Here is a 13,965-nt window from a genome sequence, read left to right as displayed (position 1 = left end):
GCCTTTCAGGTGGCTGCTGCTGTTGCTCGTCTTGGTCTTGGTTGGTGCAGGAGTAGTGCTGGTCCGGATGCAGGTGAACTTGCAGGCGCTGCAGCAGAAGGGTCCGGGGGTGCGTCTCGGGGGGGCTCGGTAGCATCCTGCGATTCGGCCGGCGTTGAGTGCATTGAGGGTGGCGGCGTCATACGTCTGGCGGTTGGGCTGGGGTCTGCGGGGGCCAGGGGTCCTTGCGCTGGGCGCAGCCCAGGCACGGATGGGCGCAGACTGGCTTACCTTTGGCGCACCTTCGACGCTCAAACGGCACTCCCGCGGCGCGCGTCCGCTGCACGGTCGCTCTGGGGGCGTCATAAGAAGGGGGACGAGAGGGCGGGTCAGCTGAGCGGCGGGAGCGGCTCGGCCAATGGGCCGGTGGTGGGCGGGGCCTGTGGCGAGCTGCGGCGGGAAACTGGCGAGCAGGCGGCTCTGCTGAGGCTGGGCCGCTCGGGGGCCAGGGGGGCGTCTGCGGCGAAAAAAGGCGGCAAGGATGGCAGGCAGGAGCAGGCTGGAGCAGGAGGTGGCAGGAGGAGCAAGGGGGTGACCCGGCCTGGTGAGAGGCGCAGTGGTCACTCCCGAGCTCTCCTTGCTGTCCCCTTAAGAAGGGGGACGAGAGGTCAAAACGTCACATGCAGATCCACTGCGGGTAATATGCTAATGATCGCAATTGCTGGCGAAACAGAGGGGTTCCTGGATCCAATCAAGGATTTACTTTACCTGAGTCATGGCCCCTCACACTCAACAATGGCCATTCACATCACATTAGACTCTACAAAAAAACCTTAGCAGGCAAACAGTGAAAGGGCACCTGATGTAAGTGTAAGGAACGATTCTGAAATGGATGCAAGGAAACAAATGCAAAGCATCCCTTTTGGGGAATTTTGCCTGTAGTAACCAACTAAGAGACACACTGTTTTGTTTTCTAGCCATGAGAAAGACCTCGCAGACAGAGGACAAGAAGATGCTGTCAACAAAGAATCTGGTAGACGTAGGACTGGTGATCAGCCTACTGCTGCTCGCTACAATGATTGCCCGCATAATACTCTGTAAGTAAGATTTGCTATCTTTGAACACTTTCAAAGAGATGTGATGAGGTATTAGGAAATTAGACTTTCCCAAAGTCTCCTCTGATTCTACTATTCGACAAATGTGATGAAATTAGCATAATCAAATGGCATTTTCTGTCCATTTTGTCACTGCACTCACTGGACTGTTTTCAATGTCATTCCATGTGTAAGAGAACAACGTGAAACTTTAAGTGAATAGTACTATTTTCACCCTATTCCTAATTCAATAAATGACAGTGTGTGCCTGTACTTCCCTTTTAAGTACCAGAAATGAAACATGAAATAATATCCCTTTAAATACAATTTAGTTCAAGTCACTCACACTCCTTTCTCCAATCTTCTTAGATTCAACAGTTACTGCCAGAGCCCAGCTTACCCAGGAAAAGTTGGCACAACTGGAGAGCAATCTCAGCCTGGCAATGAAGTACATCGGGTGCAAAGAGAGAACTTCTGGCACTGATTGTGGGCGTAAGTACTCTAGCATGGGCCGGTGTTTGTACTGTGCTACAGAGAGACGAGAGGCACACGCAGGCCTGGACATTGCTAATGCCAGATCCATATTGAAAATCCTTTCAGTAGTCCTGGTGGATGCTGGGATCATTACAGATCCTCTGTGCCAGGATGAAATTGGCCCTTGCTCTGATTTTCAGTTTTGTACTTTAGACTCCAGACTGGTGGTGTTCTGGGCAGGGCGTGCTGAGATGCACTGGGTACGGTGAGCTTCTCAGAAAGATTGTTCATGAGGGTGAGATGATATGCTCTTATTTCTTAAGTCTCTTGATAAGTTATGTTTTGGTGTGAGGACTGCCCTTGGTGTCAGTGTGGGAGTCTGTGGAGCAGATTGTTGCCACCATCCAGACACCAGAGGGCAAGGGCTTGACCAGTAGTTCTGAAGTCACCTTCGGGAGGAAACATTTCTCTTTGTTTAGATTAGAAGAAAAAGCTGATACTAGACACTTTTTGACTCCTGGAGCTTTGACTTCCTTGTGGGTGAGGTGCTGGGTATATCTGAATGGCTTGGCATTGAGTGACACTTGCTGTATGAATAAGTCGAAGCTCATGTCGTTGAGCCAGGGTTTTTGCTAGTTGATGCATGTGTTGTTGGCAATAGAGGAATTCCATTTTAAAGGGCATGAGCTTTCGGGACGTGTGGGTTAGACCTAGCGCATGGAAGGTGTTAATGGTATTTTTCCTGATTACAAGTAGAAAGGAGCTGGTACCTTTGGTTATGTTAGATGGTATTCTGAGCAGGAGCAATCCTAAAAAGCTGAACCAGTTATGCAGGGACAGGCCGCTGAACATGCGGGCCACTGTAAAGAGTAACTGCACAAATATACATTCAGGCCAGTGGGTGGTGAAGTTAGAATCTCCTATGCTGAGGCTCAGGGCCCTAGAGACACCTCCATCAATAACAGAATATGGGTTGAGTGAGTTCCCCATTAGAGCACCCTGGGGCCTCACGTCTGACACAACAGAAGTATTGTTGTTGGTTGTTCTCACTGTACCTTTGTCTTTCAGAGTTCTTCTACTGGGCCTGCCCCACAGATTGGCTGCTGTACAATGGAAAATGCTATTTCTCTTCTAAAAACAAACTCTCATGGGACAACAGCAGATTAGAATGTCAGACAAGTCAGGCAGACCTGGTTATCATCAATGACGCGATGGAGCAGGTGAGCTAAGATTCGTGTAATGCTTTGTTGTGATTGCTTAAAAGCATATTCGTGATGTATTTCTGCTTGTAAAGTGTTGTAGTCTGCACCATTGCAACCTTAATTGCATTTCAAAATGATTTTTAATGAATTTCAATCTATATATCAATTGTCAATCTATCTGTTTCTCCACCAGCCTGTGTGTCTCTCTATGTAGGTATGTACATACATATACTGTTGAAATAGAAGGCCTTGCTTGAGTCTATTAGGGGTTAGAGATGGTTGAGGCAAGGTTATGGGAGAGAAAATATGCAAAAGAACCATAACCTGAGCCAATTGCTTTGACGCTGTATAGTGACGACATGATCTCCACTAACATAATAAATAATAATCCACATTTGTAAAGCGCACAATCACCAGTAAGGGTCTCTAGGCGCTGGGGGCCGTCGGAAAGATTAAGCAAGCTATTGCCCAGAGTCACATGGTGCTGGGCTACCCTTCCGCCGAAGCCGGGGATCGAACCGTGATCCCCAGATTCCAGCATCAGTCGCCCTGGCCGCGGCGCGTGATCAAGCTCCATCAGGGCAACTGCAGTATAAATGTTTTTCAGTAGTAGTGAAAGGTTCTCAAGACACAAATACATGAAAGCACTGAACAGTCACAGTGTAAGCTTTCCTCCCACACAAAGATCAAGTACTGCTCTGCATCAACAGCTCAATCTTCTCTCACATAAAAAACACAGCAGCAGTGGGAGCTGCTCTCACAGAAACGCAGAGCAGATCCCAGCTGTAACTGCAGTGCAACCTTCAATCTCACAGTACAGGTGCATCAGAGATGGCTGCAGTGCATACTACACTCAAACAAAACATATGAAAGCGGGATTGTAATGTTGACACACAGTCAGTCACACACACACCCATTTCTTCAGAGACAGAAAAAATAAAATGATAATAAAACATAATTTTATGTTTTTTGTGGCTGGTTTAGGCACGCCTGTAGGGCGGGGTGGGGGCCGGAGGAGTGGTGGACACTTCGAAGTGCGCATGTAGGTTTGGCCGTCCGTCTTAGGCCTGCCAAACAGACAGCTGCATTTCTATTTTTCCAACCCAACTGTGCTCACAGCCATTTTGGAGAATGATCCAGGCTCCCAGGCACTGTCTGAGCGCTCAGACCAATCCTGTTGCTGCTCTCATAGTGAAAGAAGCATCTGGATTGGGCAGGGAGCCTGTTTTTTCAAAGACTGCTGGGAGAGCACAGAGGCAGGCATCAGAGGCAGTGGCAGCAAAAGGAAAGGTAAAACATTTTTTAATTATTATTTTCCCCGTCCCGTCCCCATCTCTTCCCCGTCCCTCACCCCCGTCTGTCCATCCCCTGCCCCCTTTTTTATTTTATGGCAGCCGCCACCGACACACACAGCAGCTGTTACTGCTTCTTGCACACACAGAATAGTTTCAGTGCAAGCGGCTGTAGAAGAAGCTTTCCTCGAAGTAACAGAATAGTCACTTACAGGTGTCAGCTACAAAAGCCCGGGACATACACAAAAGGTAGAGAAGCAGCAGTCCAGACTTCCACGTATATGTACTTCACATACACCACCAGCAACAGAGAGAGGACATGCTCCTCCCACACAGAACAGGTACAGGATTGGCAGAGCAATGGAGCATCAAACTCACACATGCATTGCTCAGCACAATATGTAGAGTAAAATAAGTGTTGTCTTACTCTTTCACACACACACACACACACACCTACAGACTCATACACAAACACGTGTTCAGATTCACGTACAACAGGTACGTTGGAGGCAGGCAGTGGCCCTGCAAGTTTACAGCCTCAACTCTAAGAGCAGTAGTTTAAGCTCCCTGCACAAACAGAGTAGGTGCAGCTCATGCAGCAGTAGGTGGGGTTCCATAGACGGCAGCAAAAATGTCTCATCCCTGTACAGAAATATTCACCATCAGTGAAAGATCCTCTCCCACTAAGAGCTAATAAAGCAGTAGTAACAGTGCAGGCTTCAGCCTCTCATAGGCCCAGCACTAGATGCTGCAACTGTGCAAGCTTCTGATACACACACTGAACTGGTCCCACACAGAGGGCAGCAGTATACGTACACTCATGTTCCAAACATGTACTGCATAGGAAGAAGCAATGTACACAGGATAAGTACAACCAAGGCAGCATAAGTGCAAGCTACTCACAAACACAGCTGATGTAGCACAAGGAGTAGCAAACATTTAACACAAGAACATTTATTCAGGACAAGTTGTAATGGTCCAGGGAAACCTCACTCAGTGCACAAGTACATTACAGCTGACGGCTGAGCAAACCTCTTCTCATAAAATGATGTATGGAGATGGTGTAGGGAGAGAGGGGACGATGTTAGCAAATCTAGGAAGCACAGCATATGCTGCACCTATGCAAGCAGTGCACACTACTCTGCTTTGACATTGTGGCACAGTCTGTTAGAGGTGGCGATGGTTACAGGCCTGAAGGCATCCAGCAGTGTTTTGATAGATCTCAAATCATAAAGAAATTGAATTTAAGGTGTATCCTAGTGAGAGCGGTTGCTGCACCGCAGGTCAAAAGACCTGTTACTCCCAGCGGCCATTTTTCCATACAAAAGGTTTTGGTCAGTAAAGTTTCAGAATCCTTGCGTGCACCCAGCTCCGTTGAATCTATGAGTCGTCTAGCATCAAAAGTGGTACCTCGTGACAGGTCACAAATACCCCAAGTACTCTGAGATTTGTGATCTTTTGCAGAACCTGTTCCCTTTGCTCTCCTACAGCTCTTCATCTCAAACAAGACTAAGACGGATATCCTCTGGATTGGCCTGACGGATAGGGATCAAGAAGGTGTCTGGAAGTGGGTGAACGGTCTCCATTTACAATCAGAAGCGTAAGTCGCCCTCCAAGCAAAAAGTACATAATTTATTTTTCTGTATATTATAGTTTTCTATTTGTACCTTATTTTATTTACCAAACCACCGAATCTAGAACAGTGACGTGTTAACTAAAGGTAATGGGCAGAGGCAAGACCAGTAGGTCTTGTTTATTTTTAAAAGGGCATCTTCAGTCCTTGGTGAGTTTGTGAAAGCAATAACCCATCTTACATGCTCAGTCATTTATCCTTGAACTCATTTATCCAATCAGCTATCACATGACTCATTCTTGTATCATTGACTTTGTCAAAATTGATGTTGTCAAGAATGGTAGTATGAAAGGAACAAAGGAGTACATCATATTAAATAAATGAGTTAAACTCAGAAGCTAGTATTGATAGTTTTAGATGAACTCTGTGATAGAAAACATGGGAAATTGCATCCAAATAGGAAATGGCTGAGCAAACACATGAGATCAGAGATGTAATTTCACAGTTGGGAGAAGAGAAGTAGAAAAAAGGTCTAAGGATTACATACAATTGGGCCCCAATTTGGGCTTGTTTACATATTCACCCAGAGAATACTGACTGCAAATGGGGAGGTATTCACCTGATGTACAATTAGGGGCCCCTTTTTGATGAAGCCTATTGGAATTGAGGATGATGTACTAATAGGGGAAGTTGTTTACCATACTACGGTCATCAAAGAGCACAAGTGCCCTTTCACCTAATCAGATTTTAGCAGGTTGTACTAAAACCCTGGAGTGCACAATTTGCTCCCTGGTTAAATTCCTGAATTTGGCCGCATTCAGGAGATTGTACCTAAATCAGATTGTCAATGGAATGAAGGCGTGAACTGTAAGTGGCAGACGATGAAGGGGAAGAGAAGGAGTGGAGCTTTGTATTCTTGCGAAAGACTTTTCACCCAAAGACAAAGCTCAGGAAAAAATGTGCAAGGGAAATTGAGGACGGATAAAGATAGAGGAAAGAAGATGGTCAGTAGCAGAGAAGAGTGGGAATGACTGAGAAGAAGAGAACAAAATAGAGGAAATGGGAAGAGTCATGACACAACCAGGGATTGGCAGACAGATAAATCAATGAGATAAGCCAGGCGATTAGAGTCAAAATCTTTAATCAGCACAATCTCATTGGAACATAAAAGAACAAAAAGCATAGAATTGCTACAACAAAAGTAAAAAAAATCTATTAAAAAAGACAGGAGAGTGATTGTTCAATAGTAGTAGAAGCTCATCTAAAGAATGTTAGCTACAAATAGCACCCAAATGGCTTCCCCAGCATAGAATAACTCCAGCAACACAAATAAAAACAGGTTAAAAAGAAGGGGTAGTGATCATACAATTATGATAAACAGCTCGTCTAAGCAACATCATCCGCAAATAGCACCCAGACAGGCTACCACAATATGAAAACAAACTGTGCACAGTATTAATGGGAGAACCATCTAAAATAGGTAAAAACTATGTGTAACTAGATTTGTGTTTTCTAGTTTGAATGACACTCCATATATAACAGGCTATTCTAAAGCAACATTATGATCCCTGATATTATTTTCAAAAAAGATTTTTGTCAAGAAAACTTTCCTTGGACCGTCATAGCAACGTCAGAATAATATAAAGTGCTGAGTGCTCTGCTTCGAAACGCCATCACATGGGCACGGTACTGGGACCCCATGCCAGTGATTCATAATGGGGAAGTTAACAAGGTGGTATTCTATGTCCAGCCGCCGCCTTGTAAGAACTAAGTGGTGTTGAGTGTTGCTCACCCGGGGAAGATACAGTTGGAGGCCCTCGGGTATAGGGCATGACAAATAAGAGACAACTGTCGACTTTTTGGGCTCAACAAGTTCCCTCTTTTCCTTCCTAGCACCTAAAAAAGAGGCCTTATCCTCACGTTTCTGTAAAGCAGGGTTTCTGTAGGGAACCTCGAGCATGGAGGTATCAAAGAATGATTTAGAGACTTTGTTAATCTAGGATAGCCACTGTATTTTAAAGACATGGTCTAACGCTAGACAATCCATATTGATGAATTTCGTAAAAGCAGTTTCGGTTTTAGATCAAATTGAGTGCCAAAGTAAATTGGGCTTAAGCGGGAGCAAGTCCCCCAAGCGGGTTAGGCCTACTTACGTAGGCACAATAGTGGATAATGTAGAGGCAGGAATAAATATTAGGCACCTAAGGAAAGCATTCTCTTCCACCTGAAGAGGACAACAAGATGAATAACCTCCTGGCCCCCTCCGTACATAGCAGCAAAAAGGGCTCTTGCTTTGTAAATGTTGACTATTTCCCTAATGGGTCGACTGCCAAGTTTACGGGAGAACCTACAAATTCCCTCACACACTGTACTCATTTTGGATCAAGCGATTTATATATGTTAAGTCCATAAACCATTATTAGTGAAAAAGATATCTAAGTACAAAAATGAATTGACCTTCACGATGGGAGAGACCTTGATAAAAAATGTTTTACACTTCTGGCTGCTGGTAAATGTTTTAGCTATAGTGATCATTAATTTCCTAACCTCCATAAAGTCCTCAAAAGTGTCTATCAGTCTCTGCAGACCGACTCTTAGGACCATGTCATCTCCATTCAAAAGCCCTAGGGCCGAACGTCCACGAACTATCGACGAATTGCCCTGCAGAGCCTACAGGGCACCAACCACTGCATAGATAAAAAAGGGAAAAAAGGAATGGAGCAGGACGCAGGCCTGCCTGAATCCTCTCTTGATATTAAAGACCATTCTTCCTTCCAATCCAATCAGGATTTATAAAGCGCGGCTAATCTCCTGATAAGGTATCCAGGCGCTTGCAGGTCCCAGAGGCTTATCCGAACAGCCAGGTCTTGAGGGCCATTAGGAATTTCGGAAATGAAGTGATGGGCCGGAGGTCCGTGGGGAGACTGCGCCAGGTCTTTGCTGCGATGTGGGAGAAGGAGCGTCTTCCACTCCTGCTTCGGTTGATCCAGGGATATGGGCAAGTGAAAGGGAGGAGGAGTGTAGTCTTCTTGATGGTTGGTGGAAATTCAGGGAGTGGTTTATGTAGGCGGGCCCTTGGTTGTGTAGAGCCTTGTATGCGCGGGTCAGCAGCTTGAATTGCCGCTCTTTTGTAAGTGGAGCCCGCAGAGTTTCCTGAGGTGGGTTGTGATGTGGGTTTGTCGGGGAAGGCCGAGGATGAGTCTGGCTGCAGCATTCGGTATGGTCTAAAGTCTCTGTAGGAGGTGTGCTGCGATTTGTACTTTGAGGGCATTGCCGTAGTCTAGTCGGCTGGTGATGAGAACTTGTGTTATGGTCCATCTTGTGTGTAGGGGTAGCCTACCTAGCATGCGCAAAGTGTATTAGCAGGTCACTTGTATTTCCCAACATACCGTCTCTAAAAAGCAAAGCCCAGAGACAGCTGGTGTGGTTGGACCACTTCCTTGTGCCCTTCTCCTTTGATCTGGCCAAATCCCATTCTCCAGACAGCTCTCGCTATTTTGTAAAAAGAAATTGGAGAAAGCTCACTGCTGAGTTTTTAGGCCCTGTTTTGATGGACAGCCAACCTGCTCTTTCCACGGACCCCAATGCTGATGCCGCGTCCCTTCTTAAATGAATTGCGGAGGAGGTGGAGCCCACTGCTCCAGCCAAAATTATTACATTTTTTAGAAAATCACCCTCCGCCCCATGGTTCTCGTAAAAACTGAGGAACATGAAAATCAGATGTGAGCAGCTTGAGAGGCTGTGGAGAGTGGATTTTCACAGCCTAGCGAAATCTACATATAAAAAATCTTTAAAATAAAAACGATAAATCAACGAAGAAAGCCAGGAGAGAGTACATAGCCAAATTCATTGAGGAGGCCGTCAAACCTGACAAAGCTATTTTTAAAGTTGTAAATGCCTTTCTCAAACCTCACGAGTTGTTAATCGATGCACTACCATCAACGGCGCTATGAGAGGAAATATCAGATTTCTTCTATAGCAAAATCCGGAAGATTTACAATTCCTTCTCATCTTCGGGTGAAACAGATAAATCTGACACAGCCTTAAAGAAATACTCCAGGCCCCCCTCTCTAATTGTACTCTGCTCTCACAGAAGGAGGTGCTGGTGGCTATCAAGTGCTGTAAATCAGGTTCACCAGAAGATCTGTGACCTCGGAAATTATGGAAGGAGTTAGCTAAACTCCTCCCATGTGCTATCTGAAATATGGAACACCTCCCTGACTACAGGAATTTATGGAAGCACGCAACACTCCTCCCTCTTAAAAAGAAAGCTAATATTGATTCAGGTGAACTCAATAATTATAAACTTGCTTACTACCGGCACCAGCTAAGATGCTCGAAAAAATAGTACAGAAACAACTGGCCAACTATATCGAGAGCCACAATATTCTGCACGATACTCAATCAGGGTTCCGTGCGGGGTTTAGCACGGAAACCGCGCTAATTTAGGTGGCGGACTCAGTCAGGCTCGAGCTGGATTCAGGGGCATCGGCCATGCTGGTGCTCCTGGACCTATCTGCGGCATTTGATATGGTTGACCACTCCATTCTGATCCAGCGCCTCGAGGACGTGGGGATCGAGGGCACAGCTTTACAATGGCTTAAGTCTTTTCTTCATGAGCGCACGCAGAGAGGGGCAATCCAACCACATCAATCCAGTCGCAAGCTCCTATGGTGTGGGGTCCCTCAGGGTTCGGCCCTGATCCACTGCTCTTCAACATTTATTTGGCCCCTATATTCTCACTGATTGCCAACCTGGGGGGGGTGAAGGCAATCTCCTACGCAATGATACCCAGCTGGTATTCCCTTTTAAAGACTTGTCAAATGCCTCTTTTAACAATATTAAAAGCTGCTTAAAAGATATAGCACAATGGATGAACAACAACAGACTCAAGATGAATGCCGAGAAAACTGAGGTGCTATTCTTCGGTAACAGCCTACCCCCCGCCGCTAACCTTTGGTGGCATGAGGAAATGGGCTGTCCCCCCACTCCCGCAAGCTGCGCAAAAAACCTGGGTGTTAAGTGGCAGATGGACCTATCATTTTCGGCCCAAATTCAACAGGTGACAGGTGCTCGTTTTGGCACTTTAAGAAACCTGCGTAAAATTCTACATCTTCTGCCAGAACACTGTTGCTGGTCTGTGGTTCATGCCACAGTTACCTCCCGCCTGGATAATGCGAATTGACCTTGATGATAAAAAACTACAAAGCTGAAAAAACTACAAACACCAACTTCCCTGGCTACGCTATAGTAACGTCTAAATAACTGCGGCCCCTTTAAAAGTATTAACAACGTCTGCGGCGTAAACGGACGTCGAAGACCGAGAGAGAGGAGCTCTGGTTCCAAGTAAGTTCAGAGCTGCGTTTTTTTTTAAAAAGCGCGCATTTGCTCTCTTTGCTTGCGCAGACATCAACTAATGTGGCATATATTCAATAGGTGTTATTTTCCATTTCAGCCGAGATGGAAATGATACAGCCCGCTGAGTAAGAACATTTAGTGCCGAGGATTGGCCGGCGCTTCCCTACCTCTCCCCCTTCATTCTGCCAACACATGAAGGTAGGCTGCACCACATGGCGGTCCCTAGAGGAATTTAGCGTAGCGTGGAAAGGGGCAATTGACGGTAGACTGACCTTTCATTTTGCATTTACCCGCAGAATTCCCACATTTGTCTGGCAACTTCCTACCATAAGTGGCCGGAGATGCTGACAACAGGTAATTGTAAACATTAGTAGAGCAGTCTGAGAATTTAGTAATATTTTTAACAGCTCCCATAACACTGATACCAATCCCATTATCATTCTTTACAGTGATGGCCACCTCCAGTCCGTGTCCTGAGGAGAACTCTTAAATGATATAATGGTTCGAAACGTGTTGATCCTGAGCCTGAGCGAGAAAGGAGGGACGCTTCTAGGGCATTAAAAAAATTCTACCATACTTTCTTCCCCTAGGAGTGCGACCCCATTGAGAAGTTTAGTCTCTGGCTCAGTTAGACAAGCAGGAGTCTCTAATGAATTTTTTGTCCGCTTGTCTGTTTATATGCAATACGAAGTACTGGTGCCTTGTAATGAAGTAATTGGAGGCATTGTATAGTTGTGTATTTGGTGTGCATTGTAATTTCTACCATTGATTTTGTGTGTTATGTTTAAATGTCCGTATGTGTTTATTATTGTTTGACAATTGATTCTTTTCTATGACATACAGAATGTACTTGAAAACAAGCTTTTTATGAAATATAAAAGACTAAAATAAAATAGCCGTACCACCTAGAATTCCTTGGCTAGGTGTGTTAAAACAAAAATAAAAACCTGTCTGGCCTTTTGCTTTTGTTTAATGGATTATGCGAATGGCATGTATTTGGGCCTCCCAGCGTACCAGATAAAGAAATTGCAGATGGTCCAGAATGCGGCTGCGAGATTGATTAAACATGTCCCATTCAAGCAGCATATCTCTCCGCATCTCAAAGCACTGCATTGGCTGCCGGTTAATAGTAGAATAAAATTTAAGGCCCTAACCCTAGCCTTTCGGGCATTCCACAGATCCTGCCCCTGCTATCTGAAGCAGAGGCTTAGGGCATATGAGCAGCCTCGTTCTCTCCGCTCAGGTTCCCAGAACCTGTTACGCACCCCTCGAGTTAGGAAAGCTCGGTTAGGGGACAGATCCTTTTCGCTTAAGGCTGCCATTCTTCGGAATGCCTTGCCAAACGCTTTGTGACAGATCACCTCTGAAACCATTTTTAGGAGGGCAGCCAAAACTTGGCACTTTAACCAGGAGTAGCCTCTTGGACTCTCTGTGTTACGCAGGCTGCCTGGTGCATCACCAGTTGCTATAGCCACCGCCGGGACACCTCATTCAGGCACATGCATCAAGCGATTTAGGAATCGCAAACGGTGCGAATCGCAAAATTCGGCCGTTTGCGATTTCCAAATCACTATTTGGGATGCATTATCCTAAAAGTGAAGAAATCGCTATTTTTGCGATTTTGTAAAGTGCAATTGCTTTTAAGGAATCGCAATTTTGCGATTCCTTAAAAGCAATGCATGAAACAGAAAAAATTGCGATTTCGCAATTAGAGAGAAAAAATTACCATGAGGTTGGACCTCATGGTAATTTTGCGAAATGTTAGAAATATGCAATTTTGTGCATTTTTTTAACTTTCATGTTGTGCACACACATGCCCTTAGGGCATGTGTGTACACAACATATGTGCATTGTTTGATTTCAGGGGTGCAACAGGGTGTCCTTTGGACACCCCTGCACCCTTGAAATCGCAATCTCAATTTGCGATTAGCTAATTGCGATTCGCAAATTGAGATTGTCTTCTCATTCATTCCTATGGGCCTCTAGGCCCATAGGAATGAATGGGAAGGGATTCCTTAATTGCGATTCGCAAAATGCTAATCGTAATTAAGGAATTCTAAGAAATCGCAATTTATTTAGCGATTTCTTAATGCATAGGCATTTGCAATTCCTTAATTGCGATTCCTTAAAAATCGCAATTAAGGAATCACAAATGCCGAGATTGATGCATGTACCTGTTAGGAGGTAGCTGTTCGCGCTCTACAAAAGACAGTAATATTATTATCATATGGCTGAGATACCCGCCACCCCCTCTCAACACAATCCCCAAAGGAGGGAAACCGGAAACAGTTCTTGAAGTTTTTGGAAGAGGGAGGGAGTGACCCTCCCGGCCGTATTTATTAAAACAAAAATTAAAACATTATATTAATGTACAATTTCATTACCACATTGCGATGTTTGGCTAACCTTAACAGATTCTCTAATACAGAGGTTCTCCTAGCCGAACTAACATCCTACAAAACATTGACTTGAAATTATGAAATTGTACATCCTAACGTTTAAGGGCCAACGGCAAGGTCGTAACCGGTGTCAAGATCCCTAACCAGGAATACCCCCCCCCCACTTGGGAGGGGCGACAGGACTGAGGCGTACCTCCAGTGCAACTACCAATTTCCCTTGACTTGACGGGGGCACCAATAAACTCGACGCCATTTAAAGGTCGTTCGAGGACTCGTGTGAGGTTATCTAGAAGGTAGCGTAGACCTCCCCCCAAACCCCACACAACTTACCACATCTGCCGTCGCAGACGTCACTGGCCCCGGGAAATTCCCCAGGAGGGGGCTGTAACCCCTCCTACCCAGGAAGGGGCCTTGACCGCCTTTCCTTTTCTTTCGGCGACCCATCCTTAGAAGGGACCGCCTCCCCGTTTAGGGGCCAATGGCCACCTCCCCCGAGCGCTCCCATCCGTGTTGGGTGACGCCCACTCATAGGGATCTTCCAATTAGTGCTCACCGATCATGACCTTACCGCCCGACCAAAATAAATACGACAAT

At 45.5% G+C, this 13,965-nt stretch overlaps 1 protein-coding gene across 1 annotated transcript in view; it reads left to right on the top strand.

The window, feature by feature from the left end:
* Positions 1 to 960: 960 nt before the first annotated feature.
* LOC147673375 (hepatic lectin-like) overlaps positions 961 to 13,965 on the top strand; it is a 38,904-nt gene continuing 25,899 nt past the window's right edge. Inside the window, exons 1-4 of the mRNA XM_086947236.1 lie at positions 961 to 1,076; positions 1,443 to 1,565; positions 2,616 to 2,767; positions 5,532 to 5,641. Coding sequence (XP_086803362.1) covers positions 992 to 1,076; positions 1,443 to 1,565; positions 2,616 to 2,767; positions 5,532 to 5,641 — 470 coding nt within the window. The 5' untranslated portion in view covers positions 961 to 991. The remainder of the gene's footprint in view (positions 1,077 to 1,442; positions 1,566 to 2,615; positions 2,768 to 5,531; positions 5,642 to 13,965) is intronic.

Source organism: Lissotriton vulgaris, chromosome 12 (genome assembly GCF_964263255.1).
Source record: "Lissotriton vulgaris chromosome 12, aLisVul1.2, whole genome shotgun sequence".
Taxonomy (NCBI): Eukaryota; Metazoa; Chordata; class Amphibia; order Caudata; family Salamandridae; genus Lissotriton; species Lissotriton vulgaris.
The sequence above is the reverse complement of the archived record's forward strand: the minus strand, read 5'-3'. Positions and strand labels throughout refer to the sequence as shown.